Below are 27,646 nucleotides of genomic sequence, written 5' to 3'. Positions count from 1 at the left end.
ATCTTTCTCAGAACAACATCTGTTAGTTTCTGCAGCTGTAGACTTCTCGGTTCCACCACAAAACCGCGGACAACAAAATCGCGGTCGACGAAAGCGCATACGTGACGTCATCACAGCGCGACGAAAAAGATCGAAAAATGTAAAAATAAAGCAAAAACCTTACCCTAACCCCACCAAACCTAACCCTAACCCTTAACCTAACGAAAAACCTAACGCTAACCCTTAACCTAACGCTAACCCTAACCCTTAACCTAACGCTTACCTTTATGTGAATCAGCTTGCTGTAATTTAATTTTTATTTCAATTTTTCGATCTTTTTCGTCGCGCTGTGATGACGTCACATACGCGATTTCGTCGACCGCACTTTTGTGGAACGCGGTTTCGACGGGTCACGGACTTCTCAAGCCTTCAAGGGGCAACTCTTGATATCTGCTAAAGATTGTGCAGCCAATGAAATGTTGGCATCCCAACCAAAAGAAATCTCTTTGTATATGAACATGACCAGGGATAGCTGGTCTTTTGAGACATTAATGGAACCAGTAATTTATATGTAATTTATTATAAATTTGTTGTTTGGAACTCACTGGAATAAATTGCTGGAAGGAACACCAGATGGTTTGGAGTCGTAAGCAAAATCACCAATTGGGAAGGAGAAACACTTCAAAATGCTACTATAGGGAGGTCCCCCTTCCCAGAATAAAATATTCTTTATTCTTAATATTAAAAAGAGGCAGAATAGAATATTTCCTCTGAAGAAAAGGAGAAAAATCTTAAGAGGCAGAAAGCACCCCCAGTCTTCCTGCTATAGAAAAACAGCCTCAAGCAGAAACCTGAAGAGGCTAGTCATTAGGAATGGATATTTTGTATCCATTCAGAAAGCTGGGCCAGTCCATTCATAAGCAAAGAGCAGCCAGAAACTCCAAATAGACAGTAGGCAAAGAGCCGAAGCTGACAAGATTAGCTCAAACAAAACTCCTAGGATTTGCATTTCCCCTTTTGCTTGTAGAACCAGCTATGACCCTTACATGACCCCATAGGAATCTGGCATTACCTCTAGTATAGTGTTTCTCAACGTTGGCAACTTGAAGATGTCCGGACTTCAACTCCCAGAATTCCCCAGCCAGCATTCGCTGGCTGGGGAATTCTGGGAGTTGAAGTCCGGACATCTTCAAGTTGCCAATGTTGAGAAACACTGCTCTAGTATGAATGAAGAAAACTTTTTTGGGGGTGGGGAAAATAAAGGGTATTAATGAATAGCATCACAAAATTTCTTTAGTGTTGTGACATTTTTACACCATCATCTGTTAATATAAAAAAATTCTTCCTCCCTTCTTGTTTCTGCAATTCTGTCTGCTCCTTGAATCTGAAATCCTGGGATTTGCAAGCAGTTATCACTTAACTTAGCCAAGTTTCTGTGAAGCAGAGGGCTGCCGAGTTGGAAAAGTCTGGTTTAATCCTATTTAAAAGGAGCACTTCATCTTATTTAAAAGTGAGCGAAGATTAGTTAAATGGAGCAAGGGAAGAAGAGTTTTTTTTTTTACCCAATGCTTTCTGAGCCTGTGGAGGATTCCAGCTTGTTTTCCCCTCTTCCTTCTTCTTTTTTTGTTTTTGTCCTGTGGTGCTTCTCCCTCAATCAAAATTTCCTCTGCATTTATAAAGTCAGGAGCAACAGTCCCAGAAATTGTCAAGCATTGTGACTGTCTTTCTTGCCCCTTATGTTGATGAACCTCCTTACAGTGTTTCCTTGGGTCTCAAGATACTCTCCAAAAAAAGCAACAAAACACTCCATGATAGGATGTGCTTTGAAGCTGCCCTTTGACAGTGCTGGAAGGAGATCAAATCTGTGTGCGTGTGTGATGAAAGAAATGTCCTTCTGGGTTCGGCTCCAAGTGGGGAAAAAGACACTGGAGACATGGAGGCTGCTCGGAAAGATGGTTTATTGTTGGACAGGACCACATGGCTTGAGCCCTGAACAGAAAAGGTGATCACATCCTTCAATGTTGGTGGAGAAGAAGAGAAGGAAGGACTGAGATGCTGAGTCCCTGGTTTTATCCCCTCTCTGGCCTTTGATCTTGATCTTGTATTCTGATTGGTTGTCAGACTCCCATGGGGCCATGCAGGGACAACTCTCTAGACTGCGTTTTGAATCCAGGTTTGGTTGAGTTCTCAGATGCCATGTGGTCAGTTGAGTAAAGGGCCAATATTATCATGTTTTAATCCCATCCCCTGGAGATAAAGTGGAGAAGTCTTTATTATGTAAAGTGGACTAGCTTGGCTTTCTTAATGGCCCATTGACAAAGTGGGGATGGGCAGGAAGCTACAGAGAGCTATTCTGTCTTTTAAAACATGTTTCTTTCTTTTCACATCCAGAGAAATATTCTGCCTTTTCAATATTTCCTAGGATATTTCATTTTTCTGGGAGAGGGCTGGATGATAACTTCCTACATGTGTCTGTCTGTCTGTGTCTGTCTGTCGCAGGGTTTAATATTATTTTCATTATTAGAGAGGACAACTAGAGGTTACCTTCTGTCTGACTTCTCAGACAAGCTAAAGTTTCATTGTCAGTGTACGAACAGCCTAATTTGGTTTGTTTGCTGCAGGCAAGTGTTTTGGCAACTTTTAAGATGTGTGGACCTGAGTAGGACATGAGGTTCAACAGGGCACAGCTTTGGAAGCCAAACATGAGAAAAGTGAAAATAAGATCAAAATAGAAGGAGAATTGGAGAAGGAGAATCAAGGCACAGAGTTTTAGAAATTGTCACTCACAGGATAAAACAGGCTCAAAATATGCATTAAAGAACAAGAGACATTCTGAAAGTGAGATGGGTGATCTCTAAATTTGATTAAACAAATAAACAAGCAAGCAATCAGAGTTCAGGAGAAGAAAAGAGAAACTCAGCTTTTTGACGAAAGGGAATTTTTATTTTCCCATTCAAAAGGAAGTACGTGGCTCCATGTCTCTTGAGTAGTGCCATCTGCTACCTACCACACCACAGGTTACAAAAGAGCAGAAGAGCCGAGGTGGCGCAGTGGTTAGAGTGCAGTACTGCAGGCCACTTCAGCTGACTGTTATCTGCAGTTCGGCGGTTCAAATCTCACCGGCTCAAGGTTGACTCAGCCTTCCATCCTTCTGAGGTGGGTGAAATGAGGACCCAGACTGTGGGGGCGATATGCTGACTCTGTAAACCACTTAGAGAGGGCTGAAAGTCCTATGAAGTGGTATATAAGTCTAACTGCTATTGCTATTGCTAGGTAGGAAAGGTTGCAAGTCAAACTTGAGATTGTTAGTGCTTTACCTGAGGGGTGAAGAAATGCCTTTGCTCTTATTAATAGAAGTCAGTCCTGTCCAGGTCAAAGAAGGTCATGACTCTTATCTTGTTCTGCATCAACTAAGCCATTTTAAGTCCAGGCCTGTGTTAGGAGTTACATACTGGAGAGGGACGCAGAAGAAGCCAGAAGAGGCAAACAAGCTGGACTCAAGTCCCAAAAAGCAGGTGAGCCTGTTTGTCTCAAAGAAATTGAGGGGAGATTTGATGTCAAATTTGTAATAACAGCAAGGCTATTGCTTGACAAGAGGAGGGAAGGACTGTAAATGCAAAGAAGCAGAGACTAGTTGGACTTTTGTATGTGGGTCTGCTTTTGACAGGTAATTTTGCAGACAAGGCTCTGCTGTTTTCTTGATGCGTTTTAAAAAAAACAGGGCCCTTGACTGCTGCTTCTTCCTGGGCTGAGCAAAGGAGTTGTCACAGCTCCTTCACTTAATAACCAAGAAAGAAACCACTCAACTCCATTTTGCAGAATTAAGAGTACTTTTACTGATTATAAGTAATGAGAAGCTAAGCAAAGCTGGATCTGAGCAAAAGGGCGCGAAAGCATTAGATATCAATACATGATTCAATCCCCTCCCCTTGGTACCCCAGTCCATAGTCCAATCGTATATCTCCACAGCTGTCAGGTGGGAGACATCTTCAAAAACCATCATCAGGTTGGTATGCCGGACAGTTGGCCTTGGTGGGAAACTCTCCTCCTTCCACATGCGTAAATGAATAGTGAGAACAACTCTCAATTAACAGTCCTCCTGTACAGATTATTTCCCTCACCCAAATACCATGCCCTCCCTCCCCGTTTCAATGGCAGCCGAAAAGCAAGCAGCAAAACAGAGGCTGACAGGGGTCTTGTTTAAAGTTGCCCTGCTGGCTAAGCGCCTAGGATAGGACTAGAACTCGGGGTCTCCTGGTTGGTAGAGCACTTCCCCAACTTGGCTCTGAAGTGGAATTGGTTTTAGAGAAGAAACCCAAATAAATCCCCATTCACACTGTTGCAGAAAATGACAGGCTTTAGACTTCTCAGGATACAGGAAAAGTTTATTTGGCAGCCAGGTTCAGAAAGTTAGCGAAATAGCTAACATTGCAAATTCTGAACAACCTTCATTGCTTGTTCGTATATATTCTCAAAAGCATTGCAACACGGAAATACTTAACACATTTCTTAGTGGTTACCTTGAGGAGAAAACCTTATAAGGAGATGAGGGTCTTACTTCTCCTTTTGTTTCAGGTATGGCTTACGTGTTATTAACGAACTTTATCTGAACCTTGTGGTTTGGACTGTTGACATAGGTTTTGACATAGGGACGTTGGCTTAGAACATCTTGTGGTTAGTGAATGGTGACACTTCCTTTAAGCAACTTCTAACTGTCCCTGATATTCTATGTCTTAATTCTTATATTTTTTAATCCATATTTTATTCTACTTTATCAGGCTTTAGACTTCTCAGGATTTAGGAAAAGTTTATTTGGCAGCCAGGTTCAGAAAGCTAGCCCATGGCTAGCATTGCAAGTTATGAACAACCTTCATCATCAAAGCACGCATTCTTATACATTCTCAAAGGCAGTGTAACACCGGAACACTTAACTCATTTCTTAGTGGTTACCTTGAGGAGAAAGCCTTATAAGGAGATGGGGTCTTACTTCTCCTTTAGTCATAGGTACTGAGTACATGTCTCTACGCGAACTTTAGCTGACCCTTGTGATCTTGTGACACTATTTAACTCTGCCGTTAGGCACTTGCTTCCAGTTCTTTTGCAAGCTGCAACTCTGCCTATGTGGCTTTTTAATATAGAACTAAAAGGGCTCCCGAGAGGCTGTCCAGCCTGACCCAGTAGGTTTCACACTTAATGTTCAAATCTCACTTTACGTCCTACTTTAACAGAATTTGCCTCCAGGGTCGGGATATCCAGTACTCTTTCCATTCCACGAGGGCCGGAATCTTAAATCCAGCAGGCTTGTCTTCCGTGCAAGAGGCGAGGGGGAGGAGCGGCACCCTGGGGACCCCCTCCCTCACAAGGGAGAGAAACGGAAACTTTGCTCGGGGATCTGAGATCTGCCCAGCCGCCTGGGATTATTACTTTGTTCACGCATTGGTCAGCAAGCGTAGACCCTTGAAAGCAGCGCAGAGAAAGCAAGGTTGTTGCATAAAAGATGTCCGCTGCCCTTCCCACGAGGGCTCCCCCCACCCTTCACAGGGAGCCTCGCCTCCCGCCCGGCCCCTCTGGTCTCCCCCCGCCCCGTTCCCGTCGTCCCCCTGGCCTTGGGCGGCGAGCATGCTTCCGCGGCTGCTGTTGGCGAGAGTTCGGTGCCCGCTGATCGCCCGTCCCCCGCGCGCCCTCCTCCTCCTCGCCGCCTCCATGGCTGCCGGCACGCGCGCCGCCGCTCGGCAGGTAGGGCTCGAGCGCGCCTCTCGGGCTCTGGGAATCGGAGCGGAAGGGAGAGGCAGGCAGGCAGGCGTCAAGCCCTCGCCGCGCTCTGCGGAGCCTCCGGGCAGCAGATGCTCCGGGGCGCTGCGTCGCGGGAAGCCTGTCCCCGTCTTTTCCAGGCTCCTCTTGTTCTTCGCAGTTGAGCTGGAGGTTCGGCCGCCCCAGCGCTTGGAGTGCTGGCTGGCCTGCTGCGGAACTAGCGAGGGAAGGTGGTCGGGGTGGTTTGCGTTTGCCGGTGATACTGTCCCAAGATCAAGCCCTCTGTGTGACACTGTCCCCAGGCAGACCCCCTGCTGCATCAATGGCCCGAGTCTGATTTATTTTATTTTATTTTTTTTCGGGGGGAAAAGACGCCTCTAAGTGGAGCTTGGTTGGCCACGATCATGACACGGGTTGGTGTGTTCCGAAAGGGCTCAGAAGCACTTTTCAGGTGCTTAGTAATTTCCTGCTTTCAAGTTTTTTGTGGAAATAGAACAGCACAGTAGGAATGTTTTATTTGTAATATTATATTTTTATCTGTAACGCTGTTCCCATTGGAAGGAAAGGCTTAAAGCCCCCGCGGTTTCAACTTTCAATATTTCTGAACTGGAGTCACTATAACATGAACCGAGAATTCACTGAACTTATTTAAACCTGCCTTGCCTTGTTTTTTATTATTATTAAAAAGTTTTAATAAGTTTTACAATTGTATACCTTTCCCCTTCTCTCCCTCCCCCCCCAATCCCACATCCCCTCCCACCCTTCCCCACCAACCTCCCAGAGCAAATACAGGGTATAAACATTTAACAATCATACACTAAAATAAACTAATTAACTTTAGCATTGTACCTTTGCTTGTACTTTAACTCCCTTTTTGTAAAGCTAACTCTAGATAAATTGTAACATTCCTTGTTCATTCATTCATAAGCTAACTGAAATTTCTTAGTCCCATATTTATTTTGAATGTAATCAATCCATCTTCTCCATTCCAACTTGTATTTCTCATCTGAATGATCCTTGAGATATGCTGATATTTTAGCCATCTCTGCTAAGTTTGTTACTTTTAACGTCCATTCTTGAATAGTAGGCAATTCTTCCTTCTTCCAGTATTGCCCCACCAACAATCTTGCTGCCGTTGTTAAATTCAGAATCAAATTAGTCTCTATAACTGTACAGTCTGTAATTATACCTAACAAGAATAACTGAGGCCTTGTTGATATAACATAGGATAACAGAGTTGGAAGGGCCCTTGGAGGTCATCTAATTCAACTCCCTGCCCGAGCAGGAGACCCATACCATTTCAAACAAGTGGTTGTACTTCAGGGGTGGGTTTCTCGCCCCGTTCCAACCGGTTCGGTTGGAACGGGGCGGGCGGCGTCCTCGTGCACGCGCGTGGTGCATGCATGGGTACTAGCGTCTGTGCGATGCTCCAGCTGCTCCTGGAGGATCGCACAGGCGCTGTATGCGTCTTGCGCATGCGTGGAAGCGCAGAACTCGTCAAAACCGGGTAAGGAATGCGGGCGGGCGGGTGGGCCCTTCGCCGTTCCCGGAAGTTACTTACTTCCGGGTTCGCCGATCAACCAGTTTGCAGGGACTGCCGCGAACCGGTTGAAACCCACCCCTGTTGTACTTCTAAGAAAGCCTCCAGGGATGGAGAGGCCTTCTAAGGAAACCTCCAGGGATGGGGCACCCACAACATCTGAAGGTATTCTACTCACTTAGGAAATTTCTCCTCCTTCCTAGGTGGCTTCTCTCCTTGATTAGTTTCCCTCCATTATTTCTTGTCTTGCCTTCTGAATTTGAAAAATAAATTGACCACCTCCTCTTTGTGGCAACTTCTCAAATAGTGGAATAATGCTATCATGTCTCCCCTAGTCCTTTTCACTAGACATACCCAATTCCTGCAACCGATCTTCATATTTTTTAGCCTTCAGCCCCCTAATCATCCTTGTTGCTTTCTCCACCCTTTCCACAGTCACAACATGTTTTTTATATTGTGGTGGCCAAAATTGGATGCAGTATTCCAAGTGTGGTCTTACTAATGATTTGCAAAGTGGTACTAATATTTTAACATGATCTTGATTCTATCCCTGTATCATTGCAGCCTAGGATTGCATTGGGGTTTTTTTTTTTGGCTGCAGCCACACCCTGCTGGCTGATATTTAAGTAATTAAATACGACTCTGACCTCGCTCAGTTACTGGCATTGAGTCACGTTTCAACACTCCCTTCCCTTTTTTCCTTCCCCCTTCATTCAAATTTCTTCTTTCTTCCCTCTTTCCTTATTTTTCCTTCCTTGAACTTTTTCCATCTTTTTCTTTCCTCTTTCCCTTTCTCCATTCCTGCCCCTTCTTGCATGCTGAAATGCAAAAGGGGAAACATTTCTCCTTTTGTTTTGTTTTTAGTTTTGATAGCCCTCTGCCAGGCAAAACGGGGTGCCCCCCCCCCCCCGCATCCCGTTTTTAGCCTGGACAACCTCCTGTGGCAGTCTGGCAGCTAAAACAGGGTGCGGGTAGGCTGCACACGACATCCCGCGCCCTGTTTTTGGCCTGGGCAGCCTCCTGCAGCACTCTGGCAGCAAAAATGGGGGGCGAGCAGGCCCCCCTCCCCCCAATGTCTTGTTTTCTCTAGCAGAGCCACCGTGGGCTGGATCTTTGTTATTTCCAGGCTGGCCCTATGGGCCAGATCTAAGCACCCCACAAGCCAAATCCAGCCCACGGGCCTTTAGTTTGATATAAATGAACAAAACTCATGGTAGTCATAGAAGGGTAGTCAAATAATGAATAGTATCTGTAAATCCATATGACAGAATTTCTTTAGTGTAGTGGCATTTTTATACCATTGGTTATAAAACTGATTTAATTTAACTAATTAAGTCACTTATTCAAAGAATGAAATAAGATTATTTTTGAATGATCTGTTCTTGGTGAAACCATGTTGGCTTGTAGTTATACCTTTGTTTGCTTCTATGTGTTGGCAGATTTGTTGCTTGATTATCTTTTCCAAGATCTTCCCAGGTATTCATGTCAGACTGATTGGTCTGTAGTTTCCTGGATTTGTTCCCCTCCCCACCTCTTTTCTGAAGATGGGAACCACATCAACTCTTTTCCAGTCCCCTGGTACTCTAAGAACTTTAAAACATATGGTTCAGAGATCATGTCTGCCAGTTCTCTCAGAACTCTGGGATGTAATGCATCAGGACCCAATGATTTGAATTTGAGAGATATTCTCTTAGCTTATTTTTGCTCATTTTAATTTGCATTCCTATTCCATCTTTTACAGTTCTGTTTTTGGTAAGTTGGGTTGTATTATGCAAAGAATGAGTTAAACAGTTCTGTTTTCTCTCTACTGATCCGTTAGTTCCTTGTCATCATCTCCAATTAGTGGACCAATTGTTTCTTTAACTTTTGTCTTGTTTATTTAATGTGTTGAAAGAATTTTTAAAACATTTTTTATATTTGCTGAAAGTCTTACTTTGTTTTGAGTCTTAGCTTTCCTAACTTTACAGGTTCAAGCTATTTGTTGGTATTCTGCCTTAGTTGTGTGTCCCTCTTTGTTCATTTTTTTGAACTTATCCTTTTTTTCTTTCAGTTTGTCTAAGAGCTCTTTGTGCAACCATAGTGGTTTCTTCTTGGATTTCTTGTTTTTCTTTTTCAGTGGTATTGAGCTGGACTGGGCTTTTATAATCATTTTTCAGAATTTCCCAAGCTTCTTGAGTTGGCTTCCCCTTTAAGATTTTCATCCATGGGATCCTTTCCAAGCTTTTTCTGAGTTTCTCAAAATTAGCTCTTTTAAAGTTCTAAGACACTGGTTTGAATATGTTCTGTTACTTGTGTCTATATTGTATTCTGTTGTGTATTGTATCATGTTTTATTGTTTTGTGTTGTATTGTAATACAATACAAGTTTATATTGTATTGTGTCTGTATTATAGTCTGCTGTTTGTATCTGATAATTAGCATGTTTTGAGATCCAGCTCTCATTATCCCCCAAAATGTGGCCAATGACTGGAGGGGATGGGAGTTGTAATGCAGTACAACTGGTGAGGCCTGGTGATTGCTCACATCCAGATGAGTCATCCTTTCCTAGACATGCCCCTGTTCCCAATGGTTGGGATCCAGCTGAGGCCATTCCAGCTTTGCCTGTAACTAGGTTGTATCAGAAATCATGTGGTTCAATTTGCTCGTTTGTGGATGAACTGAGTGACTAAACTATATTGATTTTGCATGTGATAAACCATATATAGATTGATATTGTCTTCAGTGAATGGCAGCAGTTTTTTCAGCCTTAACTGCAGCTTTTGTTTTAGTCCACCTACTCCCAAAACATGGTTTAATTCAGAACAGCCTTGTTCTAAGACTTAAGAGATCAGGTTTCTTAATCTTTAAATTGTAGGGAACTGTGGTTTTCAGCCACTTTTAGGGCAGCAATTTAAAAAAATATTTTGTATAGAGAAAGACAGGAAAAAAAACTGGGCATGTGTGACAAAATAGAAAAAAAGACTAGATAGGTCTACTGTTGCCAGTCTCCCAAAAATTGAGAATAACCCCTCCCTCTTTGCCCCATAAATCCTTTAAACTGCCTGAAGGGACAAGTGTCTTGATTTAGCATCTGGAAGCCTTTAAAGTGAGTAGATCAGCATTTCCTAACCTTGGCAACTTTAAGAGATATGGACTATGCTCTCTGGGAAATTCTGGGAGTTGAAGTCATACATCTTAAAGTTGCTAAGGTTGAGAAACACTGGAGTAGACCATGAGCATTTCATATGGTCTTGGCACAGGTCAGGCACTTTCTGAACCTGCTGAGTCCTGCTTCTAGCTTGTTCCTCAGATTTCCCCCCCCAAGGCAAATTGAGAGAAACAAAATGAAATCTCTTGGGAAGGCAGCACTGAGCACCTTGAGGGCTTGCAGTGGCTCACGCCCTGCTGTTCCTTCTGTTTTCACATTGGACAGAGTTAAGCCTTGGAGGTGGGACCAAGATATCGTCCCTGCTATAAAATCTGCCCCGGTAGTGAGCTGAAAGTGCCAGAAGGACAGTTCTGCAGACAATGCCTCATCAACAAAGCTCTAGTCCTCATGGCGGAAAGGTAAGTGAGTTCAGATCTTGGGGCAAGAGGAAGCCATCAAGGGCTGGGAGTAGGAATTTGCAGCAGTTACATGGTCTAAATAGAGATTTTGCCTATCTCCCAATTTGTGTAGGATCTTTCACTACATAACTTTTTTCTTTTGAAAGGCTGGCCTGTAGTGAGCACGTTTAAAGTTGATAAGGTTAGGTGAAATTAGCCTATTAATTAAAAGTTATTATATCTCAGAGTGACCCTGGTTTCAGTAGAAGAGAATGTTGCTCCATCAAAATAATACAATATAAAAACTATGAGTCTGTCTTGGAAATGTTTTGCCCTCTAATCTTGATCCTGTGGATAGGATCTGCCATTATTTTATGAATGTTACCTAACTAAACCTCTACCTTCTGTAGGGTCTCATTCTTGGAGCCTTTGCCAGTGACCATGATGACCAACCTTCTCAGTTGTCTGATGCAGGAGAGGCTTTTGACAAACAAGTCAATGGGAAGCTGAAGGAGTTACTGGCCCTGTAAGCAACTGGTTGCATTTCCTTCTCTTTATTAAACTGTTGCAAAAAATGACAGGAAAAACGTTTGGCCTTAAGGATGTTTTGCAAGTAGCTGCAGTAGTTGTTGCACATTTGTTCCCCCTTTCTCCTTTCCCACATTCATCTTTTTCCTTTTTGCCATTCAAATGATGTTGTTTCCATCTCTCTCTCTTTGCAAGCAACCCCTCTCCCTTTTTTGGGCTTCCCCAAAAGCCCATTATTTCAGGTGCTCTCAATTTCAAATAAGGAGCAGGTGACTAGAAAAGTGAGGTGGCCAAACCATCATAATCAAAAGGGCCCTGCAACACTTAATATGATTCCCAAAAGATTTGCATACAGGTTCCTGTATGAACCTGAATGTAACATTCATATAAATCAAGTAGTTCTTTTTCCAGGAGAATGTGTGTGCTTTTGTAGCTGTCATAAAGTTCCAGGAAAAGACATGGCTGTTTTAAAACACTGCTGTTTTATATGCATGACCCTACCTTTTGGAAGAGAATCCAAAGTATGCATAGTTTTAATGGTTCACTAACTAGAACATGATGATTAGCAATTTACTAAATGATAGTGATGTCTTGGTCATATTGGATGTTGGTTTTTATAAAGTCAAAGGGCCACATCTGTGTGAGTGAGGATTTTAAAATTAGAACTCAGATAGGCTAAGTTAGAAAGGCATTATTGATGCAAATGCATTGGTGGAGACCAGAAGTGGCATTCAGCAGGTTCTGACCAGTTCTGGAGAACCAATAGCGGAAATTTTGAGTAGTTTGGAGAACCGGTGAATACCACCACTGACTGGCCCCACCATAATCTATTCTCTACCTACCGAGTCCCAGCTGATTAGGGGAAAATGGGGATTTTGCAGTATCCTTCGCCTGGAGTGGGGAGGGAATGGAGATTTTACAGTATCCTTCCCCTGCCACGTCCACCAAGCCACACCACACCACACCCACCAAGCCATGCCCACAGAATGGCAGTAAAAAAAATTGAATCCCACCACTGGTGGAGACAGTGGTAGGACTGGTTAGTTCAAACCTCTTGTAAGCCTGAGAGAACCACTTGATTTAAAGCAGTACTTCTCAATCTTGAAAGCTTTAAGATGTCTGGACTTCAATTCCCAGAATTCCCCAGCCAGTTGGGGAATTCTGGGAGTTGAAGTCCACACATCTTGCCAAGGTTGAGAGACACTGTTCTAAAGGTTTTATCTCATCATCTGCTGTTCTAGAGAGACGAGTTCTCTCTTAGCATAAAACAAAGATCCTGCCATTCATAGGTTGATTTATTTAATATATTTACCTACCACTATAATCAAAACCTAAGTACATGTACAGAAGGTACCCTTAGGTATAAAACCAGGCAGCCGTCTATTCTGGGAAAAGCTAACTTTCTGATCCAGTTGCTGATAGTGAGTGGGCAACATCTGTTTTGTTGTGGACTAATGAACATTTTTGTCTCCTATTCTAGTTCTGGACCACCTCTGAAGAAAGGGAAGACCCGCATCTTTCATGGTTTGCATCAGGTAGGGGGTTAATATTTAATTAACTTAACCTTGTGCCTCTTAATTTTTAAAGGGATTTTTTTTTGCTGGAAGAAGTGTGTGGTGGAGCTTTGAGGATTTCCTGCTGAAGTTTGAGGAAGAGAATTAGCCAGTTACAATATTACACAAATATGACAGTGAACTGAAAATTCCCATAGTACTTTTTTTATTTCTCACTGATAAAAACAGATTTTTCAGAACTTTCTCATTGGCAGAGTTTATAGAACAGCACTGGAATAAAAATGTGTATATCCCATAGTTTTTCCAGTGTGCAGTTTGGCTTCTTCTCACAGCTTGCTCTAACCTCATAAGAAGACAGCAGATCCAGAGTTGAACCAGAGACTGAGAATCAAATGATTATGTTAGTTAATGCAGAGAAGGTCATCTAGATATAGGAGATAAGATGGAAATCCCAAAGGTAATTTTTCAAGAGGCAACTGGACTTTCTTGTTTTCTTTAAGGACATTTCGCTTCTGATCCAAGAAGCTTCTTCAGCTCTAACTGGATAGTGGGGAATGGAAGGATTTATATTCTTTGCACAGAGCTGGTCATTTGCATTCTTTTAAAAAGTTGTTGAGGCCACCTGGAGGTTTATCTGTGTCATCAGGGTCACCTGAGTAGTGTAAATGGATATGGAGCTTTCTTGGAACTGCTGAAAAGACTCTGCCAGTTTCATCAGTTTCAAGAAAGCTCCATACCCATTTGCACTAAATAGTAAATACCTGAATATTCAGGTGACCCAATGGTGGGATTCAAATAATTTAACCGGTTCTCTGCCCTAATGACCAGCTGGGTAGGTGTGGCTGGGCGGTCATGTGACTGGGTGGGTGTGGCCAACTTGACATCACTCACATCGAGGGGCCCTTCGCCTTGCCCAGCCTCTTGTGACTATGGGGATGCTGCAACAGTCGTAAGTGTGAAAAACGATCAAGTCACTTTTCTCAGTGACATTGTAACTTTGAATGGTCACTAAATGAACTGTCATAAGTCAGGAATTGGCCTTACAAAAATACAAAAGGCTTCTTTGCTTGCAAAAAGCTGCCTTAAATACCAATCATTAGATTAGAAATGGGGGAATACACACTGAAGATCAATGACAGTCGCAGCCATCATGAAACCTAAATCATTCTGTCTGAATAACTTCTTTTTCATCAGCAATACCTGCAACCCAAAATTACAAATCAGGCAGGGTGCCAGAGCACCTTGAGGAATTAAAATAGTTAAATGTAATTATAACTATTAGCAGCCAACTCTTGCTCATAAAGTGAAACCCTTTAGCACAGCGGTTCTCAACCTGTGGGTCGCGAGCCCTTTTGGGGTTGAATGACCTTTTCACAGGGGTCACCAAGGAGCCTCCCGTGGAGAGGCTGGCAAGAAGACGGCCCGAAGGGAAGGAGCGGCTTGGGTTCCCCGCGTTGCAGAAGGAGGTGTGTGTGTGTGTGTGTGTGTGTGTGTGGTGGGAAAGTAGGAACCGGAATGGAGGCGAGGAGGGGGAAAAGAGAGATGCGCGCAACACAGAGGATGCTGGGAAAGCAGCTCGCTCCGAGTGATGGCGGTTGATGGGCAGAGCTACGGAAACCAAGAGGTACCATTTCTGAGACGTAAAACAAGGCGAGGAAAATAGAATAAAATAAAGAAACGTGGGATGCGCGTACGCTGAGATTCCCTATTAAGACTGTTACCCATGCTTAGCATGAGTAACAGTGTTAATAGGCTTTGACCCCTCTCCTGCGGCTCCCTGCTAAGCCAATCGCGCAATCTGCTCTCCGCCCCGAGAAGGCACGAGCCTCTCTCCTCCTTTTGCGATTCTGCATCCTTTGCAGGCAACTCAGTGTCGGGAAGAACTCCAACCCTTTTCTTTCTTTTTTTTTTTTTTTAATTTAAAAAAAAGATTTTATTGGTAAAAAGAAAATACAACATTCATAACTTGTAAAAAACAATACAACTACATTTCGAGATATTCCCATACTATCAAATCATTATAAACATCAAAGGTTAGGTATCTCATTCCTTCCCTCCCTCTTCTCTTTCCTCATTTCTTCTTTTCCATACCCTTTTCTTCCCTCCCCCCTTACTTCCTTCTCCCCTGCCTTCCCTCCTTTCTTTTCTCCTTTCCTCCTTTCCTTCCCCCTCCTTTCCCTCCCTCGATCCCCCCCTCCTTCTCACATACCTTCCCTTCTTCCCTTCCTCTTTCCATCCTCCTTCCTTTTCTCTTAATCTCCCTCCTTTCCTCCCTCCTTCCTTCCTTCCTTTCAACTCTCCTTCTCTCTTTCTTTCCCTCCCTCTTTCCCTCTTTACTACCCTCTCCTCTTCCCTCCCTCCTTCCTCCCCAGTTTCTTCTCTTTCTTCTCTCCTTCTTTCTTCCCACCTCCTTTCCCTTCTCTTCTTTCTCTTCCTCCTCTTTATCCTTCCCCCCTTCTTCTGCCTTTCCTGTTCCTCTCCTTTCTCCTCTCCATCCTGACTTCCCTACTGTCCTCCTTCCCTCCCCTCTAACCTTTGTTACATTTACATATTTTCCTCTGCTGAGGACAACCTGGTTCTCTTTTCCTTTCCTTGCTTAAACCCTTTTCTTGTGGTGATCTCTTGCACGCGCGCACACAAGCAAAATACCCCCCTGGGCCAGGATCAAGGCGGAGGGGACGACTCCCCTCCCGCTGTCGCCATTGCGCAATGAGATGAGTGGGTACGCAGCGCAGGGGAGCCACGCTGCACAGGAGACTCCTCAGCGCCAGACTCAGGTCAGTGCGAGCTGCGGTCCCCTTTGTGTTGGCTCAGGAAGGAGGGGAACAGGGAGCAGCAGCAGCAGCTGGTTGGGTCCAGGGAGGGAAGAGCTTCAGTTCTCCTGCACTGCACAGGGCTCTCCTTGCGCAGGGCTCTGGAACTCTTCCCTCTCTGGATCCAGAGACGGCTGCTCCGGCTCTTTCCTGAGTCAACACGAAGGGGACCGACCTGAGTCTGGTGCTGAGGAGTCTCCTGCACAGCGCAGCCAGCTACTCACTTCTCAGTGGCGGCAGCAGAAGGAGTCGCTGTCCCCGGCGCTGTAATCCCGGCCCAGGAGGGTGTTTTGCTTGCATGCACAAGAAAGAGATGAAAGAGAAAAGGGGAGAAAGAGAGAGAGAGAGAGAAATGAAGGAAAGCTGGAAGGAGAGAATGGGAGAGAGGGAAAATAGAGGGAAACAAATTAGAGGGAGAAGGGGGAGAGGGAGAAAGAAATAAAAGAGAGCTGAAGGGAGAGAATGAGAGAAAGGGAAAAGAGACGGAAACAAATCCGGGAAAGAAAGGAAGAGAAAATAAATAAATAAATAAACTAACTTTCTCAGACTTATGACGAAAGCAATGGCAAGCTAGATCTCTTGCCAAGAAAACTGCAGTTTGCCAGAAGGCACAAATTGGAAGTAAGTCTGATTTTTTTTTAAAAATTTATAGAGATGGCAAAAAAATGCATTTGAAAATAAGATTATTTATAATTTTGGATAACGAATTATATTGTCAAACTCGAAAGAAATCAAAATATATATCCTATTGCTGTTAGTACAATCTTGCCAACTTCTATCAAGTTGGAGTTCACTATGAAAAGATTACAGAAAAGCAATTTCCTACAATTAATAACTTTATTTTGGATTTGCTATTGTATTCCATGAGAAAGAAAGAAAAAGAAAGAGGGGAAGAGAAGGAAAGAAAGGAAGAAGAGAAAGGGAGAGGAAAAATAGAGAAAAACAGAAATGAGAGGGAGGGGGAGAGAAGAGAGAGAGACCATATTCCCACAGAAAACACTGAGCCATGAAACCTTGGTAGGCATGTCTGGGAGGGGATATCATGTGACTGGGTGGGAGTGATGTTGAGTTGGCCACACCCACCCAGGTTTTGGGGCGTCCAGTGTAACATTATCGCAATGAAAATAATTTTATGGTTGGGGGTCACCACAACATGAGGAACTGTATTAAAGGGTCGCGGCATTAGGAAGGTTGAGAAGCACTGCTTTAGGAGAACATGATTTAGACTACATGATTTACTTAACACCTTCAATGCTTCACTTAACTATAGGGGGAAAAGTCATGAAATTGGACATGAGTTACTTAACCACCATCTTGCTTAGCAAAGGAAATTCTGGTCCTAGTTGTGGTAAGTTATGGACTACCTGTAATGCCGCTGTCTTAAAATCAGCTCTGGTTTGCTCACAACCAAGTTTCTTAGCCAGCGGGGAACCTGACCTTTTAGAAGGAAATGTCAGTGTGCATTGTGACAGTGTTGGTACAACTTTGGCTCATTCCCTTGGCAGCATTCTGAATGCTGAGTTCCAGAGTACATTGAATGCAGCCATAGGTTCCAGGGCTGTTTCTTTAAAAAAAAAAAAGGATTTTTATTTTTAAATATACATCAATATCAATACATGAACAGTGTGGCCTCTGGGTATAATTCATTTTGATACAACAACAACAATAATAATAATAATATAGTATATAATACATATTATATAATATATCTATTACGAAAGAATTGTTTTTCCTCTTCTGTTTTGTTGCAGGCCTTTCCAAATGTAGTAGTTGTTGGCCTGGGAAAGAAAGCAGTGGGAGTGAACACAGATGAAAACTGGAATGAAGACAAGGAAAACATACGGGCAGCTGTGGCAGGTAACAAAATTAAAACATTACTTTTTGATAATATATAATCTCTAATATTGCTTCCATAATGACTGCAATCTGTATTTTAAAAGAATGTTTCCATTTGTCAAGCATAGTAGCTTAGATGGCTGTTGCTGGTCCCCCTTGCATTAAATTCTGTTGGACTTGGTGAATATTAAGCGTACTGTTGTAAGCAGGATGGATAAAAGTCCATGATTTTTTTAATTTACAAGAGATCAGGCCTCTGCAACCGTAAGATACACGCTGAAAGAAATTTCAATAGGGCAGCTTGAATGGTAACTGATAGAACTGTGACCCGTCAAAACCGCGCTCGACTAAACCGCGCCCGATTAAACCGCGTCGCTGACGTCATCAACAGGGCGACAACAGCCAGCGCGGAGAAAGAAGGGCGCTTTAAATAGTGCTTTGAAAGCAAGCTGATTCAACTTAAGGTAAGGGTTAAGTTTAGGGTTAGGTTTAGGGTTAGGTTTAGGGTTAGGTTAAGGGTTAGGTTTAGGGTTAGGTTAAGGATTAGGTTTAGGGTTAGGTTTAGGGTTAGGTTTAGGATTAGGTTTAGGGGGGTTAGGGTTAGGTTTAGGGGTTAATTTTAGGTTTAGGGTTTACAGTGTGCTTCTGTCTCCGCGCTGTTGTCGCCCTGTTGATGATGTCAGCTACGCGGTTTAGTCGGACGCGGTTTAGTCGAGCGCGGTTTTGTGGTGGAACCGATAGAACTTCCTGTTCCATACAAATGTGATGGGTATGTAAAGCCCTTGTCCTTGGCATCATGAGGGAAGCATGGCAGCAGAATCCAGCCCAAATGCAAAATGTCAAATCTTATATTTTCAACAATCCCACTTTTTGCAGCCTTTAGAATTAAAGCTGGCACAGTAATTGTTTGTGATAGCTTTCCATAAAAGAAAGTGTGATCAAAGGGTATCCAACTTAGAACTAAGGAGAAATTTCGTGACAGTGAGAACAATTAACGACTTCCTCCGGAGGTTGTGGTTGCTCCTTCATTGGAGGTTTTCAAGAAGAGAGCCTTTTGTCTGGAATGGTATATAGCTGTGTGAAAAAGTCCTGCACGCTTTCAGTTTTAAGCTGTATTTACATGTTTAATCAACTTTTCACTCATAGAAATCACACAAAATGAGTACTTTGATGAAAATTTCTGTAGTTGGATTGAGATGCATAATTTTTATTAATATAACCAAAGTCTTTTTAAGGTTTTGAGTGAGTTTATGTGCTAAAACAAACACAACTCGAATTTTCGAGAATGTTAGGATCGAAAGTAGCCAATCATCAGCGAGCTTTGGCTGACAAATCAAAATGCACAGAGGATAAATCTATGAGCCAATCAATGTTGTCATACTCTCTGACTATAAATAGGCATGAAAAGCATCGAGAAATTTAATTTGGCTTTGGCTGCGGGTAAGGATGAAGGCCTTTGCTTTCACCAGTACTGAGCAGCGGCATTGCATCATTGTGCCTCATGAAGAGGGTTACTCCTGTACAGAAATAGCTAAGAGAGTGAAATGCCATCACACCACAGTGAGCAGAGTGGTTGAAAAATACCAAATAACTGGTTCAGTTGGTGACAGGCTCCGCTCTGGAAGACCAAGAAGGTCAACAAAACGGCAAGATTGGGCTCTGCAACACATTTCAATGGCTGACAGGAAGCTCACCTCACCTCAGATTAGAAGAATTCGGAGTGAAACATGTGATGTAAAAGTGTGCACAAGCACAGTGCGTCGCAGACTGCTTGCCAAAGGGCTCAAAGGCTGCAGGGCTCAAAGTAAACCTTTGCTCACAGACGCTCACCACTCTCGTTGATGTGCGTGGGCCAAGAAGTATGCCAAGTGGACCAACGAACAATGGGCCAAGGTCATCTTCAGTGACAAGAGCAATTTCTGTTTGACTGGGAATCAGTGCAATAAATATGTCAAAAGATTTCCAGCTGAAGAATTTAGGCCGTGCTGCCTGAATCTATCTGTGAAGCATCCATTGCACGTGATGATCTGGAGCTGTACCACTGATTCTGGTATTGGTCGGATACAAATCGTGCAGGAAATCATGAATTCCAAGCAGTATGTTGAAGTCCTGGAAAAGACCATGCTTCCTTCAGCTCAGCAACTTTTAGGGAAGGACTTTTACTTCCAGGATGACAAAGCTCCTTGTCATCGAGCCAAGTCCATCCAGCAACGGATGAAGAAGCATGGTGTTCGACTCCTGGATTGGCCAGCTCAGAGCTCAATTGAGAACTTCTGGGCCAAGATTGGTTATGAAATAAGCAAGAAGCATCCGAAGACCAACCAGGAGCTGATTGAATCCGTTACTGCAGCCTGGCACCACATTGTCACCAAAGATCATGTGCAAAAGCTGAAGCGATGCCGCCTGGTGATAAGCAATAAGGGCTGGCCAATTTCATATTAGTAACCATGTTTGGTTAACTAAATGGTCCTTTTCAGGGCCACAAACAATAAGAATGTTAATAAAACACTAGCATCGGCCTTAGTAATTGCAACACTTATGCCACTGGGTATGCATCAGTTAATCTGTTTTCATAATCATTGTAAGTATACATTGTAAGCATGCAAGAAAATTCACAATCCCCATCCAAATAGCACCAAATTGCAAAAACCTTATGCTTTTCACTTAAAAACCATCAGTATTGATTTAAATAAAACAATATTTGCATAGCAGTTAGCATAAAATATAAAATCAATGGCCTATCCAAAAAATGTCATAAACCGTAAAGGACTTTTTCACACAGCTGTAGGATTTCCTGCTTGAGCAGGGGAGTGTACTAAAAAATCTCCCAGGTTGCTTCCAACTCTGTAATTCTGTAATTTTACTGTTACTCAGTGGGATGATAAAGTGGCCTTTGGCAGAATTGCGTGTTTAACATGGCTAAATAAAGGCATATGTTGCAAAAATTGTTTTTTTTTAAATGTATTGTGTACTTTGGCCAGCTGATGTTGCACAGTCATCATTTTCTAACCTGAGAAAGCTGAGTGAGGCACTTTCTCATTCTTGAATTGCTTGTAGGGAGTGGCTTCTAGATAACTCATCTAATTATCCTATTAATCATTCATTTTCACTTCAGAAAGCTTTGATTGCAGAAATGATTATCTTGGCTGATTCCTCCTTATGGCAGGAGGTGTGTTTGCTAGAAAACACCTCCTTTCTTCTGTCTTGGTCCTAATTTTTCCAATGTGTATTTTATTGTTTAGCTGGATGCCGGCAGCTGCAGGAACTAGAACTCCCTTGTGTTGAAGTGGATCCTTGTGGAGATGCTCAGGCTGCAGCTGAAGGGGCTACCCTTGGCATCTTTGAATATGAGGAGCTGAAGCAAAAAAAGAAGCCCGTCCTTAAAATTCAGTTACATGGCAGGTAACCGAGACATCACCTTGGTATGGTGCTTCTGTTGCAGAAATAATTTGTTTGCTATGAAGTGTTGAGAAATAAAAGGCTGTTGAATGAAGTCTTTATTGAAAGTCACCATAAGACCTTGCACTTAAATAAAGAAATCATTTCCATATACAAACATGATTTATACTCCAGCAGTGATCAACCAATGAATCAAGAGCATTGGCAGAGTGATTTGCTTTGTGCAGTCTTGATAAGTTTGCTGCCTCAAGGAGTCAAACTCAAGTAATTTGCCCTAATAAAGGATAGCAGAGAATTGAATAATTGGGGAACAAGGTAGACAAAGTTGCTGGAATATCAACTCATTGGAAGAGAGGAGACAATGGATAGTCCTTCTCTTATTTGCGTGATGGAGGGGACCCAGTTTTAAGTCAGGGAAATGTTATCCATTTTTAAACCAATTTATTAGCAAATTTACAAGTACAACAATAACTAATACAAACAAAAAAATTGAAAGAATAAAAAGGAAAAATAATAGAGAGAAAATAGAAAGAAAAATAGAAAAGAACAAGGAAGAATCCAGCAAGGAAGAAAAGCCACTCCTTTTCCTCAACACTTTTAGCAACTTATTGCATTCTCTGACTCTCTTTGTAAATAAAACAAATGATTTCTTCTTTCTATATCCCATCTCTTATCTATAATCAAATTCTTAAAAGCATCATCATTTCAGTTGTGATGTCAAGAAAAGCCCATTAAGATTTACTAGAAATAGCATATCTGTTTTAACCTTGACCATTTCCTTCCTTTTACTTCTAACAATATTGATCTTTAGTCCCTTCAAATGGTGTCATCTGCAAAGAGTTACCCCTTTATTCCCTCATCTTAGTTGCTTATGAAGATCTTGAAGAGTACCTAATACAGAACTTTGGGCAACCCTACTGCTTACTTCCCTCCATGTAGAAGTAGATCCATTAAGGACTACATGTTGAGTGCAGTTTGTCAGCCAGTAACATATCCATCTGATGGTGATGCAGTCTATTCAAATTTTTCTAGGTTAGCAAGAAGTAAGTTGTGATCAACGTTGTCAAATGCCTTACTGAAGTCCAAGTATACTATGTTCACTGCATTTCTCTGGTCCACTAATTTAGTCACTTTGTCAAAGAATGAAATAAGATTTGTTTGACAAGCCCATGTTGGCTATTGGTTATAACTCTACTTGCTTTTAGTTGTTTGCAGATGTGTTGCTTGATTATCTTTTCTAGGGTCTTCCCAGGTATTGATGTCAGGCTGATTGATCTATAGTTTCCTGGATATGTTTCCCCCCCCCTTTTTTTTGAAGATGAGAACCACATCAGGTCTTTTCAATCTTCTGGTAGTTTGCCAAATCTCCAGCATCTTTGAAAGATGTTTAATGGTTCTAGTATCTCTTCTGCTAGCTCCTTCAGTACTTTAGGATGTACCATATTTTTCACACTATAAGACGCACTCTTACCACACACATAAAAAATGTGGGTGGAAATGTCTGTGTGTCTTATAGAGTGAATGTTGCCAAAGCGCCACACACTCATCAGCTCCCACCCTTTGGCCATTTTCGCCCCACGCGTGTCCCATTTTTGGCTTCCATACCCCCCATTTTTGGCCTCCGCACGTCCCGTTTTTGGCCCATTCCAGTTTTTGGCCTCCATGCCCCCCATTTTTGGCCTCTGCACGTCCCATTTTTGGCCCATTCCAATTGCCGCCACCGATCACCACAAATATGGTATCCATCAAGTCCTGGTAATTTGAACTCATCTAGAGCAGTCAGGTGTTCTTTTACTATTTTCTTGCCTATTTTAATTTGCATTACTAGACTGTCTTTTGCAGTTATGTTATTGGTACATTGAGCTATATTTTCTTTTTGTGTAAATACGGAGAAAGTTCTGCTTTCTCTCTATTACCTGTCACTTTCTTACCATTTTCTAAAATTGGTGAGCCGATTATTTTCCTTGACTTTTTATTACTGTTAATATGCTGAAAGAAACTTTATTATTATTATTTTTGATATTTATTGCAAATTTTATTTAATTCTGAGCCTTAGCTTTCCTGATTTCATCTTTGCCATTTCTTTTTATTTGTTGGTATTCTGTCTTAGTTAGTGTCCTTCTTTCCATTTTCTGTATTTATCCCTTTTGTCTTTTAGTTTGTTAGAGAGATCTTTGTGATCGTTGGATTTCCTGTTTTTCTTTTCCGTTATATTGTGCTGGACTGGACATGTTTGATTTTTCAGAATTTCCCAAGCATCTTAGGTTGTTTTCCACTTTAAGAAATCCTTCCCACATTCTCTCTCGGTTAAAATCAGCTCTTTTAAAGTCTAGGACGCTGGTTTGATTAGTCTCTGTTAGCAGGTGGTCTTCACTTACATTCACAAGTGGTATATAGAAGGGCAGGTTTCATCCGGTGCTGTAAAATATGTTGATCCAAGGTTCCTAACAGCTGAAAAATAATTAACAAGCAATTTCCAAAAGTGATTAGAAAAGGAAACATGTGAACCCAGTGTCTTTAAAGGTGCTGGCTATGGCTTAAGCAAGATGGTTATTTCTTCTCCCAGAGAAATAAAACTACTGGAGGCTATTATCTTGGGAACGCCCCACAAAGACTGTCTGGAGCATTTATGGGCAATTCCAAACCCCTCCTTGTCTGGAGAGGAATTATTAAAGAGCCTGCACCTGTCAGCTCTTCGTTCCACCACTTATCGGCCATTTCTTCTCTGGAAGTCCAGGCCAATATTATTTTGTGTGAGATGCCCAGCTTGAAAAAATCAGCTGTCTTCCTTAGAGCCCCTTGACATTCAAAGCACCTCCTTAGACAGAAATAATCCTGGCAGAAGCTGCAATTCTTTGGATACGATCCTGCTCCCCACCCTGTCCTCTAGGCATCTGTTGTCTTTGAAGACTCTCCAGCCCACTCACATGGTTTCCAGACTACGTTTTTTTGAGCTTGATCTTCTCTTTCATGAATGTAAACCTCTGTTTTGTTTAAGAAAACTCCATAGTAGTATTTTATAGCTAAACATTCTGTGTTTCTACTTAGTGATGGAATTGATGCCTGGCAGAAAGGGATTCACTATGCAGAAGGCCAGAACCTGGCCAGATATCTTATGGAAGGCCCTGCAAACCATATCACACCAACCAAATTTGCTACCATCATTGAGGACAAATTGAAAAGCTTTAGTAGTAACGTGACTGTTCATAAAAGGTAAGTTCAATTTAAGAGGTTGTTAGTTGTTAGCATATTTTGAGAATGATTAAATAGAGGTGGACTTCAGGCACATTCATGTGACCCATGCTAGCTTAGCATTTGAGGTACCAGTGTTGTATGGGGGTAACATTATCTCCAGTGTTATGCTATGCATCAAATAGCTTAGACCAGTGCTTCTTGTCTTTGACAACTTTAAGAAATGTGGACTTCACTATATAGAAATACCCATTTGGCTATCTACAATGGAAGCATATATACACCCAAATTTAATTAACATGGAAAAATTGTTACATACAAAGTGATGTTGAACAAACAGGGGGAGTTAAAGACCAGACTAGAATTGGCATCACAAGGGGTGCACCTAGAGTGGTGGTCTTATCTACAGATAAGGCATGCACAGGATAAGAAAAAGGAAGGCATTGCCAAAGAATGCACAATATTAAATAAGCTCCTGATAGAGACAGAAGACAGATTGATTAAAGTGTTGTATAGGTATCTGCTGGAATACAAACTCGAGAAAGAACATGTTAAGAAAACTATGATTGCTTGGGTGAAAATTTTTGGTTACAATGTGGAACTGGCTAAATGGGAAAGACTTTGGACACTGTCAGGTGCTGCTTCATTTAATAATCAGGAAAGAAACCACTCAACTCCATTTTTGAAATGTGTACTTTTACTAATTACAAACGATAAGTAGCAAAGCAAAGCTGAGTTTGGGTAATTTGGCGCAAAAGCAATAGATATCATGTATAGTTCAATTCCCTCCCCTTGGCACCCCATGCTATAGTCCAATAATAATTCACCCAACTGTTAGGTGGGAGGTATCTTCAAAAAGCACCCATCAAAAAGGGTGGAATGCTGGACAGTTAGCCTTGGCAGGAAACTCCCTTTCTCCACATGCACAAAGAGATGGTCAGGACAGCTTCTAGAACACTCCTCCAGCACATAATGATTCCCCTCCCAAATACCATGCCCCCCCTCCCCGTTTCAATGGCAGCCGAAGCAGCAGCAAAGCAGAGGCTGACAGACACTTAATTGGAAATTAACAATGGCCATGGCTTATAAGGAAAATCTATACAAGATGTTCTATAGATGGCATCTTCCCCTAGCACGGCTCTCCAAAATGTTTAAAAATTTGGCTCCTTTTTCCATATGTGGCACTTTTTTCCATATGTGGTGGACATGCAATGAGGAAAAAGATATTGGAAAATGATGCAATCATGGCTGGAAAAAATGGTGGGAGAACAAATTCTGTTCAAACCAGAAATTTTCCTCCTAGGCATAACACCAGAGAGGTATAAGAAAGATGTGCTCTATCTAATTATACATGTATTAACTGCAGTGCGAATAACCTATGTGCAATATTGGAAAAAAGAAAATATTCCATCAGAGTTAGACATAATTAGGAAAATTTTGGACTTTTCAGAAGCAGATAGGCTCATCCTAGAACTAAAAATTAAAGGGGAGTTGGAATATTATGAAGTTTGGAACAGGTTTTATGACTGATATAAGACAAGGTGACAAGACTGGGGTTTTTTGGGCGGGTTCTACTGGCAGTTCATCCCCTTTTTCGCCAAAACAGCCCTGCCCATCACCAAACTGCTAAAAACAGGGAAAGGGGAGGCCAAACCGTGACCCAGCCAGCTGCTAGAATGGACCGTGGAGTGCCAGGGAGCATTTGTGTAACTCCAATGGCTATTTGCAGAGGAACTGGTCCTAAAGCACCCAAACTGCCAGAGACATAAGACCATACTATTGCTGGAGGGATAAAGGTTGATGCAATGAAAATGTATAATAAAAATTAAGCTAAATTTAGTTTACTGGTAGTATATATAAAATGAAGTGACAATAGCTATAGGTAAATAATGATTAATAATGATAACAATACATATAGATATATTAGTTTGATAATATGAAATTTTATATAAACAACATATGAAGATTATGAGAGGAGGTTTAAAAGCTTTATCTAGAATATGCTATAAAGATGTATTGTGATTGGATGATTTTAGGATGAGTTAATGGAATGTTATTATATAATCCTATTCTAGATTTTGAATATTATATATAAAAGGACATAAAAACAATAATAGTCAAATTAAGGTTGCGATATAATAATCGTGATATACATGAATATAGGTGAATTTAAAATATGCGATTTGATATGAAAAGCAGGTGGTGACTATGGAAGAAATGCATGGAAATACTGTAACCAACTGACACACTTTCTACAATTTGTAATGGAAGATTGTTTTTTTATGTTTGTTTGTCTTTGTTTAAAAACAAATAAAAAATGTTTTTTTTTTTTAAAAGAAGACCTTCGAGAAAGAGCCAAGTTTTAGAGTTCTGATTTGCTTGAGTTCATTAGTCGGAGCTTTGAGAACAGGTCACCATGTGACTGGATCTGTGTTTTTTATATCCATTTTTGTGGTGGTCATTAAGGAACTGCACAGATTAAGTAAATGCTATAGTCATTAAGTGATGAAACTGGAAATAAATGCTGGTTTCCAGCAAAAAATGTGAATCATAGTCTACAGAATAGTTATAAAAGGAAAACCTGGTTAATATTATTTTCTTTTTATGTGTGTGCTTTTTTGTCATCTTAAAATTTGAGGAAAGGGGTATTATTTTGTTGATCAGCTGGCATTCAGGAATGCAATGTGTGTCCTCTTCCAGTAACTGGGAAAGAAATAATGGAAATTGTTCCCTGTCATTACAGAGATAAATCTTGGATACAGGAGCAAGGAATGGGCTCATTTTGGAGTGTGGCAAAAGGCTCGGATGAACCCCCAGTCTTTTTGGAAGTCCATTACCAAGGCAGCAGCAACCCCAAAGAAGCTCCACTGGTATTTGTTGGAAAGGGGATAACTTTTGATAGGTGAGCATCATCTTAGGAGCATTTTTGGAGCAGAATTTAATTTCTCCCTGTTCCCAGAATATGTGCTTTGAAAGTGCAAATGAATGCAATGCAAATTCTGTTGAAAGGGATAGTAGGAAAGATGGTTTTAGCTCATTCATCTTCCCAAGGTCATGTGGTCTGTAGGGGAAGCTTTCCAGTTATGGTCTCATGTCTTAAAGGGAGGAAGCTGTGCAGTTTCAGATATGGATCATGGAAGGACCATTCAGGATTCATGGAACAATTGGGAAGTTATTCCTCCCACCTGTATATAAAGATACAAATGAATAAATCTCCTAAATGAAGACTCCATGGCAGAGATTATTCTCTTTCCAGTCAATAAGAGAAATACAAGGAGACTGAGCTGTATTTTTTTTAATGCTGAGGCTGTGTAAGGATGAAACTCTCATGGCCTGGGAGCAGGATAGGAGAAAATTCCTGAAATTGTGCTGGAAAAATGGGCTTCTGACAATGGATTCATTTTCAGAAAGAGGGTGTATAGTGAGTCTGGACAAAGGGAACTTTACAGGCACCCATTAGGGAATCATGGTGCTAAAGTATTTTTTACCATCAAATGGGTTTTAATGCTTACCTACAATTTCAGCCTGCGGACTTCATTTATTTTTGGAGTATCAGACGCAACTGAGTAT

The 27,646-nt window shown here is 41.8% G+C and overlaps 1 protein-coding gene across 2 annotated transcripts in view; it reads left to right on the top strand.

Moving 5' to 3' along the window:
* Positions 1-5,562: 5,562 nt before the first annotated feature.
* Positions 5,563-27,646, top strand: part of LAP3 (leucine aminopeptidase 3) — a 33,611-nt gene continuing 11,527 nt past the window's right edge. Inside the window, exons 1-8 of one of the 2 annotated variants that reach the window (XM_087724621.1) lie at positions 5,589-5,715; positions 10,682-10,815; positions 11,205-11,320; positions 12,803-12,857; positions 17,401-17,506; positions 20,728-20,887; positions 23,933-24,097; positions 26,820-26,978. In XM_087724621.1, the coding sequence (XP_087580747.1) occupies positions 10,777-10,815; positions 11,205-11,320; positions 12,803-12,857; positions 17,401-17,506; positions 20,728-20,887; positions 23,933-24,097; positions 26,820-26,978 (800 nt within the window). In that variant the 5' untranslated portion in view covers positions 5,589-5,715; positions 10,682-10,776. Of the gene's footprint in view, positions 5,716-10,681; positions 10,816-11,204; positions 11,321-12,802; positions 12,858-17,400; positions 17,507-20,727; positions 20,888-23,932; positions 24,098-26,819; positions 26,979-27,646 lie in introns of both variants that reach the window. The other variant, XM_087724620.1, reaches the window with a different exon arrangement.

The sequence above is a fragment of the Thamnophis sirtalis genome, unplaced genomic scaffold (genome assembly GCF_051295495.1).
Source record: "Thamnophis sirtalis isolate CommonGarterSnake01/CBP01778 unplaced genomic scaffold, rThaSir2_p1.2 scaffold_10, whole genome shotgun sequence".
Lineage (NCBI taxonomy): Eukaryota > Metazoa > Chordata > Lepidosauria > Squamata > Natricidae > Thamnophis > Thamnophis sirtalis.
The sequence above is the reverse complement of the archived record's forward strand: the minus strand, read 5'-3'. Positions and strand labels throughout refer to the sequence as shown.